Genomic DNA, 23,432 nt, shown 5'->3' on the forward strand with positions numbered 1-23,432 from the left:
TGTTCAGGTTTCGTCAACGTCGTTTTCTTGTTTTGTAGTTTTGAAAGTGTTTTGTTTCGTTTCGTGTTGCCATCGTATTCTTAATAAAGATGGCTTATTTCCCAAATGCTGCGTTTTGGTCTGAAGATCCTTCTCTCCTCACCTCATCCGAGGATGAGGAGAGCGGCAGGCGTTACAATATAGTGTTCATGTGCTGTAAATGAGACACCAAATAATCATCCAACAATCCTAGACACGCAATTAGCCTCTGAGCTGTAATTGAGGAGTAAGTACTAGTTACACTGTTTGTCTACACGGGTGTTTGATTATTCATAAAAATATATATAAATGATTAGCATGTATGTTTTCTTAGAAAGCGCCATAACAACACATGCTGAACAATCTGATAGCAAGTCTCTTAACGTCTTAACATGCAATTAACGCTACTATTACTACTAATATGACGGCCACATGCACGACCTCCGACAGTAACAATACATTTCATAATTGTACAGTACTGTGGAAAGGCAAATGTTGCTGCAAATCTGACATTTGGAAAACACAAGTTAGAATCCATTGACACAATATGTTTTCTGTATATTTCAGAGTTCTACATCTTACACTTATCTTTCTACTTTCTCACACCAGTCCTACACCATTTCCATCAGAGAATACCAAGGCATACTTCCAGCCAATCTGCCTCAGTATTTTCTTGACCTGGTCAAATTCCTTCTGCTAATATTGAATATGGAAAATGTGTAAATACTGCTTTTGTTATGATGAATTGCTTTGAATCGATAACGACATCAGGGTGTTAGGGTGTTATTGAGACAACAGAACAAGATCAGCAATTATTATTATTTATTTTTTTACATTGATTGATTGACATTTAAATTGAAATAATAACATGGATTATAACACTGGATTACCTCAATATAGTGAGCCAAGACGCACACAAAAAATCTACACTACTTGTACATGATATAAAATAAGCATTAGAATTTGTCAGAATACAGAATGCAGGCTTTGTTGAATTGATTTCACTCAATACAGATTGAACTTTATGCCTCTAGTAACTGAACTAGAAGTTCTTCCAGACCACACTACATGTTCTTTGCCTTACATGAGAGAAACGCTAGTAACTAGTGTGAAGTCAGAAGATACATGGCTTGAATTTAGTCTTAGCTCAAACTTGATTAATGGGATATTACTAGGATAAAAGAAACAATAAATAATCTGACTTCCAAAATATGACAGGCCAACACAGTCCTGAGGCAACAAGCAACTCCTCCTCGATAAAGTCAACTTTTTTTAGCTAGGTTTTTTTAGCCCATAGATTTTGTTGTACTGTTGTAGTCACTCAAATATCACATGAATACACAGTACCCAATGCTGAGTAAAAAGTTTGGGAACCCCTGATCTAATCCATGAGAGTAAACCTAATGCAATTTTTCCTGATCTATTAATTTCATTATATTATGAAATCTTACAATGTCTAATGTCTCAAAGGTTCAATAATTGTATTTGATGAATTTCTCATGTTTAACTCAACTGTTTCTTTGAGGCTTAACCAAAGTGACCATCTGTAAACTAGTAAATACGAAAATTACAGTATGTGACACCCATGGATAATTACAGATTACATCCATCCGGATCCCTCTTTGGCGTTCATAGTGGAGGTGGACGCGTCCGAGGCTGGGATAGGAGCCGTGCTCTCTCAGCGCTCGGGTACGCCACCGAAACTCCGCCCGTGTGCTTTCTTCTCGAGTAAGGTCAGCCTGGCGGAGCAAAACTATGATGTGGGGGACCGGGAGCTGTTGGCTGTCGTCAAGGCTTTGAAGGCGTGGAGACATTGGCTTGAGGGGGCTAAACACCCTTTTCTCATCTGGACTGACCACTGCAATCTGGAGTACATAAGGGCGGCGAGGAGACTGAACCCTCGCCAGGCAAGGTGGGCCATGGTTTTCACCTGTTTTGTTTTCACCCTTTCTTACAGACCAGGTTCCCAGAACGTGAAGGCAGACGCACTGTCCCGACTGTATGACACAGAGGAGCGGCCCATGGATCCCACCCCCATACTCCCGGCCTCCTGCCTGGTGGCGCCGGTAGTGTGGGAGCTGGACGCGGACATTGAGCAGGCGATACGTGCAGAGCCCACTCGCCTCCAGTGTCCCGCTGGGCATCTGTACGTTCCTTCTGCTGTCCGTGACCGGCGGATCTATTGGGCCCACACGTCACCCTCCTCTGGTCATCCAGGCATCGGTCGGACGGTGCGCTGTCTGAGTGGGAAGTACTGGGGGCTCACTTTGGCTAAGGATGTGAGGGTTTATGTTTCCTCCTGCTCGGTGTGCGCCTAGTGTAAGGCTCCTAGGCACCTGCCCAGAGGTAAGCTACACCCCTTACCCGTTCCACAACGGCCTTGGTCGCACCTGTCGGTGGATTTCCTTACCGATCTTCCTCCCTCACAGGGTAACACCACGATCCTGGTCGTTGTGGACCGTTTTTCTAAGTCCTGCCATCTCCTCCCTCTGCCCGGTCTCCCTACGGCCCTACAGACTGCGGAGGCCTTGTTTACACACGTCTTCCGGCACTACGGGGTGCCTGAGGACATAGTGTTTGATCGGGGTCCCCAGTTCACTTCGAGGGTCTGGAGGGCGTTCATGGAACTTCTGGGGGTCTCGATCAGCCTTACCTTGGGTTTTCACCCCGAGAGTAACGGGCAGGTGGAGAGAGTTAACCAGGATGTGGGTAGGTTTCTGAGGTCTTATTGCCAGGACCGGCCGGAGGAGTGGGCGGCGTTCGTGCCCGGTGCAGAGATTGTCCAGAACTCGCTCCGCCACTCCTCCACTAACCTCTCCCTCTTCCAGTGAGTACTGGGGTATCATCCTTGGCATCAGAGTCAGACCGAGGCTCCTGCGGTTGGACGACTGGTTCCGGCGCGCGGAGGAGACATGGGATGCCGCCCATGTTCACCTTCAGTGCGCCGTGCTGCGCCAGAAAGCCAGCGCAGACCATCACCGCAGTGAGGCCCCGGTGTTTGCACCGGGGGACCGGGTCTGGCCCTCGACCCGAATCCTGCCCCTCCGCCTGCGAGGGGTACGGTCCGGAGGAGAGATGCTGGGTTCCGGTGCAGGACGTGTTGGACCCTTCAATGCTGCGGGAGTTCCACCGTCTCCGTCCGGATCGCCCTTCACCTCACACTCCGGGTCGTCCCCGAGGCCGGTATTGGCGCGCAGCTGGAGCCGCGCGTCAAGGGGGAGGTACTGTCATGACTTCCGCCGAAGTCAGTTCCTCTCCTTGTTCGGGCGGCGTTCGCCGGTCTTCTAGCCATTGCCAATCCACCTTTCATTTTCCATTTGTTTTGTCTTGTCTTCCGGCACACCTGGTTTACATCTCCTACTAATTAACATGTGTATTTAACCCTCTGTTCCCTCCATGTCTGTGTGGGGTATTGTTTATTGTTATTGGCACGCTTCCGGCTGGTTTGCGCCGGGTTTTGTTTTACCCGTGCTTTGTGGCAGCCGGTACTTTGTACTTGGGCTCTGTACTTTTGCTGCCTCACTTGTTCTGTGGGCATTTGTTTTGTGACGCGGTTGCGTACTGTATTATGATTGCCTTAGTAAAATGCTTTGTCTATTCATCTCTGCTCTCCTGCGCCTGACTTCCATGCACCAGCTACACCCACCGCTGACAAATACGCTAAATTCCTTTTCACTAAATCTAGAAATCATGTTGAACCCTTTTAGGAAATGATCCTAAATAAATTTCAAAGCTAGTGTTTTTTCCCCCTTATGCCATGGAATGAAAGCAGTGGGGCTAATTACGAGCATTCTTCGCTGAATTAGAGTTAGGGTGTGTAGTAAGACTGCTTGCCTTTGTCTTGATCCCCAAACTAATCCCGTACATATTCCTCCAAAATTCAGTGGTCACTTGGTTAATTAAGGGCCCAATCTGTCTTTAGACAAACTCATCTGAGCTTAATGTTTTCACCTTTAAAGTCCAGCAGCCCCACCTGGCACCCCTAAGCTAATATTGTGTAGCTTTGTCTGTGGACTGTGCTAATCTAGTCACAGACAGGCGAGCAGGTAAACCCTGCTCTACAGTGCTTAGTGCTAGACAGGAACAGACCTTTAATTTGGGGGAATTTCAGTCAATTAAGAATGCCCGTAAGCTCCAAACCTGAATCACAGAAATGTCTTCCAGCTTGTTGTATTGTACTCTTTTATGGGATTATTCTAAACCTTTCAAAGAGCTAACGATTTTACAGTGTATAGGATAAGTAATGTTTATGCTGTATGTGGAGGGCAATGGTTTCAATGGTTGGACCCATGCCATACATGTTCAGTATGATGACAAGAGGGGGGCACTATTTCTACTACCATCCTACTACTTTATACTATATGGAATGGAATTTTACATAATGTAATTAAGGCTTTAACTTAAAACATTTTTTCCACATTTTGTTACATTACAGCCTTATTCTAAAATTGATTAAATAAAACATGTTCCTCATGAATCTACACACAATAACCAATAATTACATTTTTTTATTGTTGCACAGGTGCATCCTGTTTCCATTGATCATCCTTGAGATGTTTCTACAACTTTATTGGAGTCCACCTGTGGTACATTGATTGGACATGATTTGGAAAGGCACACACCTGTCTATATAAGGTTACATAGTTGGCAGTGCATGTCAGAGCAAAAACCAAGACATGAAGTCGAAGGAATTGTCCGTAGAGCTCCGAGACTGAACTGTGTCACGGCACAGGTCTGGGGTAGGGTATCAAAAATGTTCTGCAGCATTGAAGGTCCCCAAGAACACAGTGGCCTCCATCATTCTTATATGGAAGAAGTTTGGAATCACCAAGACTCTTCCTAGAGCTGGCCGCCTCGCCAAACTGAGCAATCGGGGGAGAAGGACCTTGGTCAGCAAGGTGACCAAGAACCCGAAGGTCACTCTGACAGAGCTCCAGAGTTCCTCTGTGGAGATGGTTGTCCTTCTGGAAGGTTATCCCATCTCTGCAGCACTCCACCAATCAGGCCTTTTTGGTAGAGTGGACAGACGGAAGCCACTCCTCAGAAAAAGGCACATGACAGCCCGCTTGGAGTTTGCCAAAAGGCACCTAAAGACTCTCAGACCATGAGAAATAAGGTTATCTGGTCTGATGAAACCAAGATTAAACTCTTTGGTCTGAATGCCAAGCGTCACGTCTGGAGGAAACCTGGCACGATACCTACGGTAAAGCATGGTGGTGACAGCATCATGCTGTGGAGATGTTTTTTAGCGGCAGGGACTGGGAGACTAGTCAGTATCGAGGGAAAGACGAACGGAGCAAATTACAGAGAGATCCTTGATGAAAACCTGATCCAGAGTGTTCAGGACCTCAGACTGGTGCGAAGGTTCACCTTCTAACAGGACAACGACCCTAAGCACACAGCCGAGACAACGCAGGAGTGGCTTTGGGACAAGTCTCTTAATGTCCTTGAGTGGACCAGCCAGAGCCCGGACTTGAACCCGATCAAACATCTCTGGAGAGACCTGAAAATAGCTGTGCAGCAATGCTCCCCATCCAACCTGACAGAGCTTGAGAGGATCTGCAGAGACGAATGGGAGAAACTCCCCAAATACAGGTGTGCCAAGCTTATAGTGTCATACCCAATGAGACTAGAGGTTGTCATCGCTGCCAACGGTGCTTCAATAAAGTACTGAGTAAAGGGTCTCTATACTTATGTAAATGTAATATTTCAGTGTATTATTTGTATTAAATTTGCAACAATTTCTAAAAACGTGTTTTTGCTTTGTCATTATGGGGTATTGGTGTAGATTGATGAGGGATTAAAAAAAATACATTTTAGAATAAGCCTGTAACGTACTGTATCAAAGTGTGGAAAAAGTAAAGGCGTCTGAATACTTTCCAAATGCACTGTAATATATAATCTGTGTCATATTTCCACAAAAGCTATCAATCAATACAATATTAAACATATTTGCGATAATGAAATATTACATTGATATAGAACACTTGCACACATACAACCTACTTTAACAAACCGAAATGGTTATAAATGTACTACCCAGATGGCAAAATCCTACCAGCGTAAACTTCAATCACAACAATCACACGAATTGCAGTAAAACATGGACTAGGGCTTTTCTACTGCTAAATTACTACAATACTTCTCGTAAATCTGCAGTGAATCTACATGTTCAGAGGGTTCAGAAATAAACAAGTCCTAAAGCAGTCATAATCAGAATTATATATCGCCTGATCTCCTTAAAATTAGGTTGTGCCCCAGAAAAGTGTGAAAACTTAAAAAAGAATGCATACAATGTAAAAACATACCCTCACTGTTTTGTGAATGGGTGGCAGTATGCTCTTAAGAAATGCTTGTCAGGCAGTTCATGCTATGAAGCTACCACGTCCTGTATTATTGTGTCATTAAACGGTATCATTGTGTTATTGTTATTGTTATTGTTTATGATTCATATTCTCATAATTTTCTTAAGAAATGAAAACATTTGATTAAATGTTGAAAATTATGAGAATATGAATCAAACAATAAAGATAACAATCAATTAGAATGTTGCAGTGACAATGTTGGAAACAACAGGAAAATTGTCATATTCAAAGGAAAAAGCAAAGGAGAAATATCTATCCAGTCATGCTTTAGATATAAAGTTTGGGATACACTTCAACATTTAATCTTTACCTTTTTTCATCTGTGTTTTTAGTATTTAGTTGTACTTTTTCTAAAGAAGGACAAACAAATGTAAAGGAATCGTTGTGGTAGTTATCAATCTCTGTCTCCCCTAGCTTTCAGAAAATTTGCAACAGTCTCTAGTCACCCAGAGCAGATTAACAATGAATCAAAGCTATGAAAGATATGAATGTAGCTCAGCAAATAGGATTAAAGATGGCTAAATCCAAATGGATGGAAGCACAGCATGCATTAAAGAGGAATTCTCTCAGGAAAGCTCATCCCCATATGCGTTTTAAAACACTTCTTACCTCCATGTGTTTTACACCGTATCATAGTAAACTGTGCTTGCTCGACTGTCCAGAAGATTCATGATCAAGTTGCCAATATAGAGTCATCCAACCCACAGTAACTTCTTCAAACAACATCTGAGTGTGAATGCCTGCATCTAGAGGTGATAGAGACCTCTGGAATTGTGTGAGGAGTGGCATGTTTGGCATATCACAGTGAAGCAGCCAGCCAGAGAGGGGGTGTGTCACCTGTGTCATCAGGTGTGAGAACTGAGGACAATACTTATTGCTTACCTTCAGCACCTCCATGGGCAGCTGGGATGCGGGGGGAAGGCTGGGGGGCGCGCTGACGTTGATGGCCGAGGTCTGGGTGTGGATGTGGCCGTCGGTGGTCTGGTGGTGCAGCGAGGTGGAGGAGGCCTGACGTCTCTGCTGCTCCCGCCGCTCCTGCTCCTGGAGCTGCTCTCGCATCAACTGCTGCCGCAGCAGGATTCGTGATGTCATGGTGGAAGAGCCCAATGGGGGCTTGGAAGAGGAGCATTGCTGGTCTAACGGATTACTGCAGGACGGAGAGACAAACATCAGGCAGGGCATCAGGAGAGGGGAGGAGGGGAGGGGCGGGGTTAGGGAGGTGAGAGTGAGCGTTAAGGGTGAAAGAGAGGTCAGGGAAAAGAGAGAGGCTTTAGAGCATTAGGATCTACAGTACTGGGATCAGGAAGACGCCACGTCACAGTGAGAAAACCTAAAGATTTCTTCTAAATGTCTCCTGCTGGTCTGCAAGCCAGAAAGTTGTGTCTGCTGCAGAATACTGAACACAATTACTGAGGAGGAATCTTAACCCTAACACATCTCCTTCTAGTCTTGTCTGTATAGTGTTTAAATGTAGCCAACATCCCATACTTGGATCAAAACAATGACTCAGACAGGGGAATTTTTCTTCACACAGTTTCAGTTCTCCCTATGTTCTCAAATGTAGACACTTGCTGTTTTCCAGACAGAATCCTGCTGTAGGCCTAAAATATAGAGGGTGTGCTGGAGCAGAAGCTGTCTGGATGAAGCCCTCCCTGAATGAGTGATTTGATATAAATCTCAGCAAAACGTCTTGCCAATCAAGCTGTGCAGTAATCGGACTAATTAGCCAGTCTGGTCAAACGCAACCTTGGTCGACAGCCATCCCTCCGCACTGAGCTCTCCCTTTATTTTATAGAAGCTCATGTCAACCCCCTCATAAAGTAAAAAAGTCTTAAATCTTATGCATCACATTTCTGACAACTGAGATGCATTAAAGATAGGCCTACATACTTTATATAACGTTTTTTTATGTAATCATACAAACACTAAATTTTAGGCCCCAAAATGTTCATAAACTTGAAGAATCCTGACACCAAATGCCATTTTCCACACTTTAACCACAATGAGAGGGGTTAATATACATCTCTGAGGTCTAGAACATGGAGGAAATTCAGTCGGTGCCTTTTCCCCATTTTTGCAAACTGATTTATGGCTTGTCTGGAGCAAGTGAATCATCTCTTTTGACACACATTGTTTGGGAGACCTGACTTACACAAGACCAAAATGCTTCCTGTGGTGGATTCAAAATCATTTTCATCCTCACTTTACATTTTGGAATCTCCAGATAATATCGATCTGTTGTGCTTCTGTGGCCCTTCATTAAGTTAATCTGTAGGACTTCCCCTAACATGCATTCAAGAGACACAAAGATCTGCAAATGTTGATTCTCAACTCTTGCACTTGTGGTATTTACAAAAGGCATCCGAAAAAGTTTCATAACCAGTAAACCCTTGTGTATATGGTATACCTCTATCATCTTACATAGTAGAATAAGTAGAACTGTACTGAGGCAGACTCAAGATTACAACCATTGACCACTGTGTGTGTAGGTTCTGCCCTCACTAACACATTGACCGGCTGCCAGATGGCTTTTTGCCCAGTTGTTCCTAAGCAGAATACTGAAACCCATAAAAAGACCTTTTGTCTGGTTCAACTTTCCACTATTGTGTGCACACACCTCCTCTCTGTGCATATGTATCAGGAAACACAATGGCTGCACAGTCTCGCATGGCCACACCCCCTGGCCGAGAGGTTTTTAATGGAGAGAGAGAGCTCCTGGACTGGAGGTGGTTCAATGGCTTAGGAGAGGAGGCTGCAGCCCACCCTCACACACCTTAATGACCTGCTGGATAAAGAATGGCTTGGCCTAGTGGGAGAGCCATCAATCTAGCCTCACAATGAACAATGGCACAATAACAATACTAATACCTATAAAAAACAAATAGTGATAATGACAACACAATAAACAATACATGTTATATCATATCTATGTGCTTTGTATTCTGTCTACAAACATCATAACAATGCTATTAGACAAAACATTTAAATAAGTATTTCTCTAGTCAACTTTTAATTGTCCTTCAATCTTGGCAGAAAATCTTTCACATTTCAAGATCTACATATCTGTATAATTACATATGAGTTCCAAACAAAAGGATAATGCACCAAAGCATTAAATGCATTCTGGCTATAGTACTTAGCCTAAATTGCACATACATTTCTTGAATTCCAATGCAAAAGCTTCTGACCTAACTGTCCAAAATCAAAACACTGCATTGGCAAGTAAAACTCTGAGCAGCAAACAAACCACAACCTAAAGTTACTGCCTAGAGAGAGTGCTATTAATAGCCATATAGATGTATTGTATTTATAGTCCAAATGCATGTTTCACTCTGCACACACATAAACCTTCTATCTCACTCTTTCTAACACACGCACATTCAACTCTCAAACATAAACACACATGCATGCACACATAGCAGCATGGAGGTACAGCTACTCACAGGTGGTTAGTGTAAAAGGAGCAGGGTCTGTGCACTTGGGCTCCTAAGGCCTCCATGTTTGTTCGTTTTTCCTGAAGGTGCATCAGACAGCTGTCCTTGGAGAGCAGTGAAAGTCATGTTGCCAATGCAGCCCTGTAAGTGTGTCACAAGGGGGAGGCTCCAGGGCCAGGCCTGGGAACTCCAATCCCTACATAGAGCTACCCAGGGAGGAACAGCCCCGTCCGGTCAACACCAATCCACACACAGTGACAGAGAGAGAGAGAGAGAGAGAGTGACAGAGAGAGAGAGAGAGAGAGAGTGACAGAGAGAGAGAGAGAGAGAGTGACAGAGAGAGAGAGAGAGAGAGAGAGTGACAGAGAGAGAGAGAGAGAGAGAGTGACAGAGAGAGAGAGAGAGTGACAGAGAGAGAGAGAGAGAGAGAGAGAGAGAGAGAGAGAGAGAGAGAGAGAGAGAGAGAGAGAGAGAGAGAGAGAGAGAGAGAGAGAGAGGGCTAGAGCACGGGAGCAGTGTGCTGTACAGCAGTGTTGTACACTAACTGAGCTACTTAGATTCCTTACTGCATCAACATCAAGTTTCTCAGACCGGAAAGATTGACCCTGGTCAAACAATGAGTAGCCATGTGTGCAGAAGGACAGAAGTAAATACAAGGAGTTATCCTGGCCCCGCCCCTTTCCCCCACCATGAGGTAAATTTCTTCCTCTGGGCTCACCTTCACAATCACCTTCTGAGACACACAGAGCCCAGAGTCCAGTGACTGCAGTCTGCAGGTGTCTTGGTTCCTGGTTGGATCAGGTGTTCCCGACAGCACTACACAGTCTCCCTGCTGGAGATGGAGTTTGAGCAGCACAACTGCAGGCTGTTCTGCTCAGAACCTTGACCTACCCAACCAACCCCCACTGCTCAGAACCTTGACCTACCCAACCAACCCTCTTTGCTCAGAACACTGCTGCCTGGAGCCTCTAGCATATACAGTTGAAGTCGGAAGTTTACATACACTTAGGTTGGAGTCATTAAAACTAGTTTTTCAACCACTCCACAAATTTCTTGTTAACAAACTATAGTTTTGGCAAGTTGGTTAGGACATCTACATTTTACATGACACAAGTCATTTTTCCAACAATTGTTTACAGACAGATTATTTCACTTATAATTCACTGTATCACAATTCCAGTGGGTCAGAATTTACATACACTAAGTTGACTGTGCCTCTAAACTGCTTGGAAAATTCCAGATAGCCTAATTGACATAATTTGAGTCATTTGGAGGCGTACCTGTGGATGTATTTCAAGGCCTACCTTCAAACTCAGTGCCTCTTTGCTTGACATCATGGGAAAATCAAAAGAAATCAGCCAAGACTTGTAGACTTGTAGAATTGTAGACCTCCACAAGTCTGGTTCATCCTTGGGAGCAATTTCCAAACGCCTGAAGGTACCATGTTCATCTGTACAAACAATAGTACGCAAGTATAAACACCATTGGACCGTGCAGCCGTCATACGCTCAGGAAGGAGACATGTTCTGTCTCCTAGAGATGAACGTACTTTGGTGCGAAAAGTGCAAATAAATCCCAGAACAACAGCAAAGGACCTTGTGAAGATGCTGGAGGAAACAGGTACAAAAGTATCTATATCCACAGTAAAACGAGTCCTATATCGACATAACCTGAAAGGCTGCTCAGCAAGGAAGAAGCCACTTCTCCAAAACCACCATAAAAAAGCCAGACTACGGTTTGCAAATGCACATGGGGACAAAGATCGTACTTTATGGAGAAATTACCTCTGGTCTGAAACAAAAATAGAGCTGTTTGGCCATAATGACCATTGTTATGTTTGCTTGAAAAAGGGGGAGGCTTGCAAGCCGAAGAACACCATCCTAACCATGAAGCACGGGGGTGGCAGCATCATGTTGTGGGGGTGCTTTGCTGGAGGAGGGACTGGTGCACTTCACAAAATAGATGGCATCATGAGGTAGGACAATTATGTGGAGATATTGAAGCAACATCTCAAGACATCAGCCAGGAAGTTAAAGCTTGGTCGCAAATGGGTCTTCCAAATGGACAATGACCCCTGGCATACTTCCAAAGTTGTGGCAAAATGGCTTAAGGACAACAAAGTCAAGGTATTGGAGTGGCCATCATAAAGCCCTGACATCAATCCCATAGATAATTTGTGGGCAGAACTGAAAAAGCGTGTGCGAGCAAGGAGGCCTACAAACCTGACTCAGTTACACCAGCTCTGTCAGGAGGAATGGGCCAAAATTCACCCAACTTATTATGGGAAGCTTGTGGAAGGCTACCCAAAATGTTTGACCCAAGTTAATCAATTTAAAGGCAATACTACCAAATACGAATTGAGTGTATGTAAACTTCTGACCCACTGGGAATGTGATGAAAGAAATAAAAGCTGAAATAAATCATTCTCTCGACTATTATTTTGACATTTCACATTCTTAAAATGAAGTGGTGATCCTAACTGACCTAAAACAGGGCATTTTATGAGCATTAAATGTCAGGAATTGTGAAAAACTGAGTTTAAATGTATTTGGCTAAGGTGTAGGTAAACTTCCGACTTCAACTGTACATGTACCTCTATGTCTATGGAGTCTTCACTACTACTATGCAAATATCTGACAATGTAAATTATTCGGCAGTTCAAATGTATAAACTGGTTAAATGGTCATGTAAACTAAAACATTGACTACAGTAAGGAAAGAGACACATTAACACAGATAAAACGGACCATGACATAACTGTGAAGAACACTCACAGTGAGGAAAGGCTCTGTATGCAGTGCTTTGGTTAAGTAAGACAAGTTAAGAGCACTATGGTCACAAATAAATAAAATTGATGTATACACCGAGTGCTCCAAACATTAAGAACACCTTCCTAATATTGAGTTGCACCCCTCCTTTTGCCCTCAGAACAGCCTCAATTCGTAGGGGCATAGACTATACAAGTTATCGGAAGCATCCACAGGGATGCTGGCCCATGTTAACTCCAATGCTTTCCACAGTTGTGTCAAGTTGGCTAGATGTCCTTTGGATGGTGGACCATTCTTGATACACACGGGAAACTGTTGAGTGTGACACAAACCAGCGCACCTGGCACCTACTAACATACCCCGTTTAAAGGCACTTAAATATTTTGTCTTGCCCATTCACCCACTGAATGGCATACTTACACAATCCATGTCTCAATTGTCTCAAGGCTTCTTTAACCTGTCTCCTCTCCTTCATCTACACTGATTGAAGTGGATTTAACAAGTGACATCAATAAGGGATCATAGCTTTCACCTGGATTCACCTGGTCAGTCTATGTCATGAAAGAGCAGGTGTTCTTAATGTTTTGTATACTTGTATGTTATGCAAGGAAAACAAATCAGCAAGTTGCCAACTACCACAACAGATAATGGAGTTCTTTGTTGTCGTAGTTACGGGCAGAGAAGGTCCGGTTGGGATAATTTGAACTTGCCGGGTCCTATTTCTGTAATTAGGTTTTATGCCTTTCATGAGTCTCTTCACTTGTTTACAGTAGTATGGCCTACTCCAGTCCAGCTCGCCTTCCCCTCTCTGCATGATATGACTAGGACAGCACTCTGAAGCACATAAAAAAAAAACACACAGATTATCAATGTATTGAAATAATATTACTGCTGCTGCATACAGAATGGTGGGTGGCTATAATGTGTGATAAGTCGCGCCCTACTACAGGCCTGCTCTTCAAATTATCCTTGACAGGATCAATGTGTTCTCTATTTGAAAATACACTATATATACAAAAGTATGTTGACACCCCTTCAAATTTGTGGATTCTACTATTTCAGCCACACCCGTTGCTGACTGGTGTATAAAATCGAGCACACAACACTCACTACCGAGTTCCAAACTGCATCTGGAAGCAATCGTCAGTACAATAACTGTTTGTCGGGAACTTCATAAAATGGGTCTCCATGGCCGAGCAGCCGCACACAAGCCTAAGATCACCATGCAAAATGCCAAGCATCGGCTGGAGTGGTGTAAAGCTTGGACGCCATTGGACTCTGGAGCAGTGGAAACGCGTTCTCTGGAGTGATGAATCACACTTTACCAACGGGCAGTCGAACGGACTAATCTGGGTTTGACGGATAGCAGGAGAACACTACCTGCCCCAATCTGCCCCAATGCATAGGGACAACTGTGGTGTTAGATGGAAGAGGAATAATGGCCTGGAGCTGTTTTTCATGGTTCGGGCTGGACCCCTTATTTCCAGTGAAGGGAAATCTTAACACTACAGCATACAATGACATTCTAGACGATTCTGTGCTTCCAATTTTTGTGGCAACAGTTTTGCTGAATGGAAGCAAGTCCCCACAGCAATGTTCCAACATCTAGTAGAAAGCCTTCCCAGAAGAGTGGAGGCTGTTATAGCAGCAAAGGGAGGACCAACTTCATATTAATACCCATGATTTTGGAATGAGATGTTCGACAAGCAGGTGTCCACATACTCTTGGTAATGTAGTGGCTACCATAATGTTGTTTCTTCCTAGGTTCTGGCCATTCTAGGGAGTTTTTCCTAGCCACCGTGCTTCTACATCTGTATTGTTTGCTGTTTGGGGTTTTAGGCTGGGTTTCTGTACAGCACTTTGTGACATCGGCTGATGTAAAAAGGGCTCTATAAATACATTTTGATTGATTGATAAAGAAAATCCTTTGTCACTCTCACATCTGTTTACTCAGACTGTCAGATCTAACTGGAATTATGGAGAAATGAAATTAACACCTTCATGGCCGCTGTCCAGTGAATGTGTTTAGAGCCCAAGTGGGAGTAACGATGCGGTCAGAGTGATTACGTAACCATTGGGTTGTGTAGTGTCTCACTCCACTCTAGCACCTGTATGTGTCACTCAGACCCCATCGGATCCCCATCCTGGATCGGGAGAGGAACACCCTGGTCCTGACCTCCCTCTTTGGTATATGATATGGACTCCCAGAAACAGAACAGGACAGAGCGCTCCCTGAGACTTTGAGTGTCCCTTACAGAGGCCACATTGACACCAGCACTGGATACTGGATGCTCATGTAAAAACACATATCATAATGCAATGCGGTATGTATTTTCTGTGAATACACTTTACCATATATGTACTTCAATGCCTAGGCCAAGATGTGGCTTGGGAAGAGCATTGAACACAATAAAGACAACCTGTGCTCTTTGTTATTCTTTAACTTCTAGGTCAAATGGGGCTTGTAGGGAGTCTATAAAACCAGTTCGGGGGCATGGAGTGCATGGTCACTGGAGGACAACTGGGACATCTCTGCTCCTTGAAAGCGTGATATAGTCACATATTCTACGTAGTGTTTGACTGCATGAATAGTGTATCCTTAACTGCTTAATGAGTCATCATATTATATAAACGGGAAGATCCATAGTGGAAAAAGGAACAAACATTTACAATTGACTTACATTTTATTTGTAATTTTCTTTATTTAACCTTTATTTAACTAGGTAAGTCAGTTAAGAACAAATTCTTATTTACAATGACGGCCTACACCGGCCAAATTCGGACGACGCTGGGCCAATTGTGAGTCGCCCTATGGGACTCTCAAACACGGCCGGTTGTGATACAGCCTGGATTCGAACCAGGGTGTCTGTAGTGACGCCTCTAGCACTGAGATGCAGCGCCACTCAGGAGCCCATGCCACATGCTTTGACAAGGTTCATGCTACATTGACACTTTACCTCTCATTCACATCTGTGACAGATGAAAGATACAGTATGACAGGTATGTGACCATTGGACGGTGACGTTACATCTTTTTTTTATTCATAATGTGATGACATGGAATATATCTCTAAACTGTATCTACATTTTTGCTTTTAACTATTTCATTACTATTTTAATGTAAATTTCACCATTTAGTGCTGTAGACCTACAAATGGTGCAGAACATATTTTGACCAATCCAGACTCTGGGCCAACCAGAAGCAAAATATATGAGCTGAGATGTGAACAAATCCTGTCAAGAGACGTGCAGAATATTGACAGTCTAATTAGAATGTGAAGCTGACTCCATGGGTTACCTTGCTAAAGAATCCCAGCAACAAACAACGCCTGCTTTGCATTGGAGGTGACATATCCATTGCTAAATTTACAGAGCTAATTTACACCGCATAGAAGACAAGTTTCACCGTCTGTCTCACGTCTATATTAAGAACACACAGCTCTGGCTCTGACTCTGCAGGGGTTCGTTCGGCTGTCTGTGCCAAAAGCTTTCTGAGACAGCCTGAAAGCGAAGTAACCTCCGTCAGTAAAAACAAGATAATTCATGATGTTATCAACGTCATGATTTCAAATGAAGAAAAACTGCATTTTAGACCTATCAGGCCAGTCAATCTATGTCTTATCTTTGGCCTTGCTTTACTGTAGTAGTCAGAGTGTGTAGCATTTGTTCGTTTTTTTGCATTGTTTGTAACTTATTTTGTACATAATGTTGCTGCTACCGTCTCTTATGACCGAAAAGAGCTTCTGGACATCAGAACAGCAATTTCTCCGCTTGAACTGGAAGAAGAATTTTTCTTTAATGAGTCGGACGAAAGGGATTTACTCCAGACACCCGAACAGGCCCAGGTCCTCGTCATTCGCAGGAGAAAGAGACTGAGGTTTTGTGGAAGGAGATTGGGGTGCCTTGTGAGGATCCGGCGACGAGTGGCTAATCTGTCTTTGCCATCGGTACTATTGGCCAACGTACAATCGCTTGATAATAAAGTAGACGAACTACAAGCACGTATATCCTACCAACGGGACATTAAAAACTGTAATATCTTATGTTTCATCGAGTTGTGGCTGAACAACGACATGAATAACATACAGCTAGTGGGTTATACACTGTATCGGCAGGATAGAACAGCAGCTTCTGGTAAGACAAGGGGTAATGATCTATGTATATTTGTAAAGAACAGCTGGTGCACGATATCTAAGGAAGTCTCATGGTTTTGATCGCCTGAGGTAGAGTATCTCATGATAAGCTGTAGACCACACTATCTACCTACAGAGTTTTCATCTATATTCTTCGTAGCTGTCTATTTACCACCACAAACCGATGCTGGCACTAAGACCGCACACAATGAGCTGTATACAGCCATAAGCAAACAGGAAAACGCCTATTCAGAGGCAGCGCTGCTAGTGGCCGGGGACTTTAATGAAGGAAAACTTCATTAAAACATCCGTTTTACCTAATTTCTACCAGCATGTTAAATGTGCAACCAGAAGGATAAAACTCTAGATCGCCTTTACTCCACACACAGCGACGCGTACTAAGCTCAGATGAAGCAGATGCTAAGCTACAGGACTGTTTTGCTAGCACAGACTGGAATATGTTCCGGGATTCTTCTGATGGCATTGAGGACTTCACCACATCAGTCACTGGCTTCATCAATAAGTGCATCGATGACGTCGTCCCCACAGTAACTGTACGTACATACCCCAACCAGAAGCCATGGATTACAGGCAACATCCGCACTGAGCTAAAGGGTAGAGCTGCCGCTTTCAACGAGCGGGACTCTAACCCGGATGCTTATAAGAACCATCAAACAGGCAAAGCATCAATACAGGACTAAGATCGAATCGTTCTACACCTGTTCTGACGCTCGTCTTATGTGGCAGGGTTTGTAAACTATTACAGACTACAAAGGGAAACACATCAGAGAGCTGCCCAGTGACACAAGCCCACCAGACGAGCTAAATTACTTCTATGCTCACTTCGAGGCAAGCAACACTGAAACATGCATGAGAGCATCAGCTGTTCTGGACGACTGTGTGATTACGCTCTCTGCAGCCGATTTGAGTAAGACCTTTAAAGAGGTCAACATTCACAAGACGGATGACCAGGACGGATGACCAGGACTTGTACTCCGAGCATGCGCTGACCAATTGGCATGTATCTTCACTGACATTTTCAATATCTCCCTGTCTGAGTCTGTAATACCCAACATGTTTCAAGCAGACCACCATAGTCCCTGTGCCCATGAACACTAAGGTAACCTGCCTAAATAACTACCGACCCGTAGCACTCACGTCTGTAGCCATGAAGTGCTTTGAAAGGCTGGTCATGGCTCACATCAACACCATTATCCCAGAAACCCTAGACCCACTCAATTTGCATACCGCCCCAACAGATCCACAGATGATGCAATCTCTCTCTATTGCATGCCACACTGCCCTTTCACATCTGGACAAAAGGAACACCTATGTGAGAATGCTATTCATTGACTACAGCTCAGCGTTCAACACCATATTGCCCTCAAAGCTCATCACTAAGCTAAGGACCATGGGACTAAACACCTCCCTCTGCAACTGGATCCTGGACTTCCTGACGGGCCACCCCAGGTGGTAAGGGTAGGTAACAACACATCAGCCACGCTGATCCTCAACACGGGGGTGCGTGTACAGTCCCCTCCTGTACTCCCTGTTCACTCATGACTGCACGGCCAGGAACGACTCCAACACCATCATTAAGTTTGCCGGTAGGTCTGATCACCGACAACGACGAGACAGTCTATAGAGAGGAGGTCAGAAACCTGACCATGTGGTGCAAGGACAACAAAGTGATCAAGACAAAGGAGATGATTGTGGACTACAGGAAAAGGAGGACTGAGCACGCCCCCATTCTCATCGACAGGGCTGTAGTGGAGCAGGTTGAGAGCTTCAAGTTCCTTGGCGTTCACATCAACAACAAACTAACATGGTCCAAGCACACCAAGACAGTCGTGAAGAGGGCACAACAAAACCTATTCCCCCTCAGGAGACTGAAAAGATTTGGCATGGATCCTCAGATCCTCAAAAGGTTTTACAGCTGCACCATCGAGAGCATCCTGACAGGTTGCATCATTGCCTGGTATGGCAACTGCTTGGCCTCTGACCGCAAGGCACTACAAAGGGTAGTGCGTATGGCCCAGTACATCACTGGGGCCAAGCTTCCTGACATCCAAGACCTCTATGCCAGGCGGTGTCAGAGGAATGCCCTAAAAATTGTCAAAGACTCCAGCCACCCTAGTCATAGACTGTTCTCTCTGCTACTGCACGGCAAGCGGTACCGGAGCGCCAAGTCTAGGTCCAAGAGGCTTCTAAACAGCTTCTACCACCAAGCAATAAGCCACCTGAACATCTAATCAAATGGCTAGCCAGACTATTTGTATTGACCCCCCCCTCTTTTACGCTGCTGCTACTCTCTGTTATTATCTATGCATAGTCACTTTAATAACGCTACCAACATGTACATATTACCTCAATTACCTCGACTAACTGGTGCCCCCGCACATTGACTCGGTACCGCTACCCCCTATATATAGCTTCGCTATTGTTATTTTACTGCTGCTCTTTAATTATTTGTTACTTTTATTTATTTTCTTTTTAGGTATTTTTCTTAAAACTGCATTGTTGATTAAGGGCTTCTAAGTAAGCATTTCACTGTAAGTTGTATTCAGCGCATGTTAAAAATACCATTTTATTTTATTTTTATCAAACTAATGAACCACAGTGTCATAACCACAAAGGTATGTAAGGATAAGCATGGTTAAAACGACTGCACTCAATGTTTGGCTTTCTGTCATGGTTGCAAAGCCATAATAAATTAAATTAAATCACAACTTCAAGCATCTGCTACAGCAAGCCCATATAGTGTTGATTTAGTATCAATGTAATGAAATGTACTAATGTAACGGCTGTCTTCGGGTGAAAGAGAGGAGGACCAAAATGCAGCGTGATGATAATCCATATTTGAATTAGGATATTTAAACGACGAACAAAAACAACAAACTGACAGAAGGAACCGAGAACGCTACAGTCCTGAACATGGGAACGCAGAACAGATGAACACACGAACAGGAACAATCACCCACAAACAAACAGTGAAAACAGGCTACCTTAATATGGTTCCCAATCAGAGACAATGACAAACACCTGCCTCTGATTGAGAACCATATTAGGCCAAACAACAAACCCAACATAGAAACACAAAACATAGAATGCCCACCCAGCTCACGTCCTGACCAACTAAACAAAGACTAAACAAAGGAAATAAGGTCAGGAACGTGACAACTAATGAAGAAAATCTTTTTAAATTATGAATTACGTTAAAGGGCTGCACAAGATGGCGATTGCTTTCGCGTTCTCTCTAACTCCACAGCAATGTTTCATTGCAAAAAATATCAAACAAATTGCTGACAAAATCCCAAGTTCCGGAAAGTAAATACATGGCATCGGATTAATGAACTGATATACAAAATAACAATTGATGGATCCATCCGTTCTTTTCCATTTAAACTATTATATAAAATTCTCGCCACAAAAAGAAAGCTCAATATATGGGAGAGATCCTCTGTCCAGTGTCTGTGTTCTTTTGCCCATCTTAATCTTTTCTTTTTTATTGGCCAGTCTGAGATATGGCTTTTTCTTTGCAACTCTGCCTAGAAGGCCAGCATCCTGGAGTCTTCTCTTCACTGTTGACGTTGAGACTGGTGTTTTGCGGGTTCTATTTAATAAAGCTGCCATTTGAGGACTTGTGAGGCGCCTGTTTCTCAAACTAGACACTAATGTACTTGTCCTCTTGCTCAGTTGTGCACAGGGGCCTCCCACTCCTCTTTCTATTCTGGTTAGAGCTAGTTTGCGCTGTTCTGTAAAGGGAGTAGTACACAGCGTTGTACGAGATCTTCAGTTTCTTGGCAATTTCTCGCATGGAATAACCTTCATTTCTCAGAACAAGAATAGACTGATGAGTTTCAGAAGGTCTTTTTTTTTGGCCATTTTGAGACTATAATCGAACCCACAAATGCTGATGCTCCAGATACTCAACTAGTCTAAAGGCCAGTTTTATTGCTTCTTTAATCAGAACAACAGTTTTCAGCTGTGCTAAAATAATTGCAAAAGGGTTTTCTAATGATCAATTAGCCTTTTAAAATGATGAACTTGGATCAGCTAACACAACGTGCCATTGGAAAACAGGTGTGATGGTTGCTGATAATGGGCCTCTATACGCCTATGTAGATATTCCATAAAAAATCTGCCATTTCCAGCTACTATAGTCATTTACAACATTAACAATGACTACACTGTATTTCTGATCAATTTGATGTTATTTTAATGGACAAAATATGTGCTTTTCTTTAAAAAACAAGGACATTTCTAAGTGACCCCAAACTTTTGAACGGTAGTGTATATAAAATATATATACAAAAAAAGGGGATCAGAAATGATGCAGGTAATGTTATTTGATAGACTTCAATTCTATCTGATCATTTCATAGCTGATCTATCCCCTAAAAAAAAGAGAGGGAAAAAAGATCCAGAAAGGAAAGACTGATTGGGTCCACCACAAGTATGCTATAGGAAATCTAGACACAGAAGAGCACTGTCATATTTAGAAAGGTCACATGTCTCCACCACTAAGCACAATAATGAAGTCATACATAATTAACAGACAAAAAGAGACAATATTGCTTTGAACTACTTCCTGGCAATAGGCATGCAGCCAAGCACACAGTATTGACAGGCATTTTAGACCATTGCTCAATGTAACACTTGTCCCAGTCAATCAAGCTTCACAGTCGGCATCCCCATGAACTACGCAATTACACAGAAGGCAATATTATGGTATAAGGACTTAAATGTATAACAGTGGAGGCTGCTGAGGGAAGGACGGCTCATAGTAATGACTGGAATGGTCAATGGAATGGTATCAAACACATGGAAACCTCATCTTTGATGTAGTTGATACCACGCCATTGACTCCATTCCAGACATTATTATGAGCCGTCCTCCCCTCAGCAACCCCCACTGATGCATACGTCTTTAGAATAGAAATGACCCAGTTATTTGTACATTCTAATCTTACACAGAGAGACATAACCAAAGTGACAATAATTCAGTGGAGGCCTGGACCCCAGGCGGCAGAGGGGTAAAAGGTCATGTCCAGTGAACAGATCTGACTCAGCTCCCTGCTCTTTATTCAGCGCTTAGGGACAGAGGACACAATATGGATGCAAGTAGCTCTCTATTAAGTCATTTGTCAACTGTTTAGGAAAGTATCTATACATTTTCCTTTATGTAGTTAAATAAGCTATATTGGAAAGTAACATGGCTCCTACAATATTTATTTACTTAATTTTAGAATCTATAACACATTTTCTTACTAGGTCTCTATTGATATATTAATATCAATAATATTAAGAATTCACTGAGCACTAGGAATATCCCTACAGCTGAAATGTGACACACATTTGAACACACATTACAACACCATTTAACATGATATTTTTTCTTGACATTGTAATGACCTTTACAATGCATGAAATATATTTATTTCAAAAGAAAATGCATTTAGACTATACATGTGGAAAATAACTATGGCAGCGGAATAAACTGAAGGAAGTTTACCATGGAGTGGAGTTTAGTTCGCTATGGTAATCACAGTGAAGAAGACATCATAGTTTACTCCCTGGTATGGCTGTTCAAAATCCACAAACAAACTATTCTTCACAAGCTAATATTTGAAGTTGCATGTTAACAAGACAACACCCAAGTGTTGCATAACTAAATGTGCAATATAGAAGAGACATAAGGAATGGGAAGCAAACAAATCCCTCCTAGAAAGTCCTCAATAGGATAGGACAGTTTGCTATAGGATAACATCCTTGTGGAATCGCCTTCATTGGAAATAATGTAATTATACCCACACAAAAAAAAACATTTCCACAATAATTAAAACTTTTGCAAACATCCCTCGAGTATCAAATTCCTCTTTACCGCATAAAATAGCAGTGCACAGTCAAAACACTGACCTGTTTTTTTTCAAGGGCTGACTCTTCAACTCGTAATACGTTTTTGGTTCCTCTTGAAACTCTTCTCCAACCTCGAAGTCGGGAACTATACCCGATTCTGCTTGCATACTTGCGGCTGTCAACTTCTTGGCAATTTCAAATTATAAAGAAACGAACGATGTTATGGCCACCTCTCTAAAACACTCACTGTAACAGCCACTGAAAACGCAAACCCGTCTTGCTCCAAGACCCAGCGCGCAAACAACGCAAAAAAGTATGGAGTTCTGTAGAGCAGGGAATGACGCTCGTAGAAATGGGAGTTTGTGGTATGGAAAACTACAAGCACCATAAGCCACACGTTTGGTGTTTTGATCTGTCAATGTCAGCAGCTTTTTCATTGGTCGCAACATCCGATGGGATTTTACCACATTTTACCTTCAAATCTGCTCAGGTAAATTACCATAGCAGACTACATTGTTTCAATGTACAAATATCAGTATTCGTCCTTAAAAATAATAGCCTTATTAACATCTCCATAATTTTCACACATAACCTACTTTTCTTTCTATGAAAGGTAGGCTACAGTGTAACTACAACTATAAGCCTATTGTGCAACATTGTATACCTATAGTGTAATTACATTGTAACTACGATCCAACTACCATGTACAAATCACATTGCAAACCATCAGATGAGTTGACTATTTCTACATTTCGTAGACTACATAGTCTTGTTAATAGCATTGACCCAAAATATTGACAATGTTTGAAAATATTTGAGGAAATCTCCTGTTTTATGTTTGGTTTTTTTGATGATGGGA

The 23,432-nt window shown here is 42.9% G+C and overlaps 1 protein-coding gene across 3 annotated transcripts in view; it reads right to left on the reverse strand.

Annotated features, from left to right (window-relative positions):
* LOC129830007 (microphthalmia-associated transcription factor-like) overlaps positions 1-22,864 on the reverse strand; it is a 38,681-nt gene extending 15,817 nt beyond the window's left edge. For 2 of the 3 annotated variants that reach the window (XM_055892127.1, XM_055892126.1), the window contains exons 1-2: positions 22,634-22,864; positions 7,266-7,530 (exon numbers count right to left, since the gene is read on the reverse strand). In XM_055892127.1, the coding sequence (XP_055748102.1) occupies positions 7,266-7,530; positions 22,634-22,740 (372 nt within the window). In that variant the 5' untranslated portion in view covers positions 22,741-22,864. Of the gene's footprint in view, positions 1-7,265; positions 7,531-9,826; positions 9,936-22,633 lie in introns of those variants that run through there. The other variant, XM_055892128.1, reaches the window with a different exon arrangement.
* Positions 22,865-23,432: the final 568 nt, after the last annotated feature.

The sequence above is a fragment of the Salvelinus fontinalis genome, chromosome 31, assembly GCF_029448725.1.
Source record: "Salvelinus fontinalis isolate EN_2023a chromosome 31, ASM2944872v1, whole genome shotgun sequence".
NCBI lineage: Eukaryota > Metazoa > Chordata > Actinopteri > Salmoniformes > Salmonidae > Salvelinus > Salvelinus fontinalis.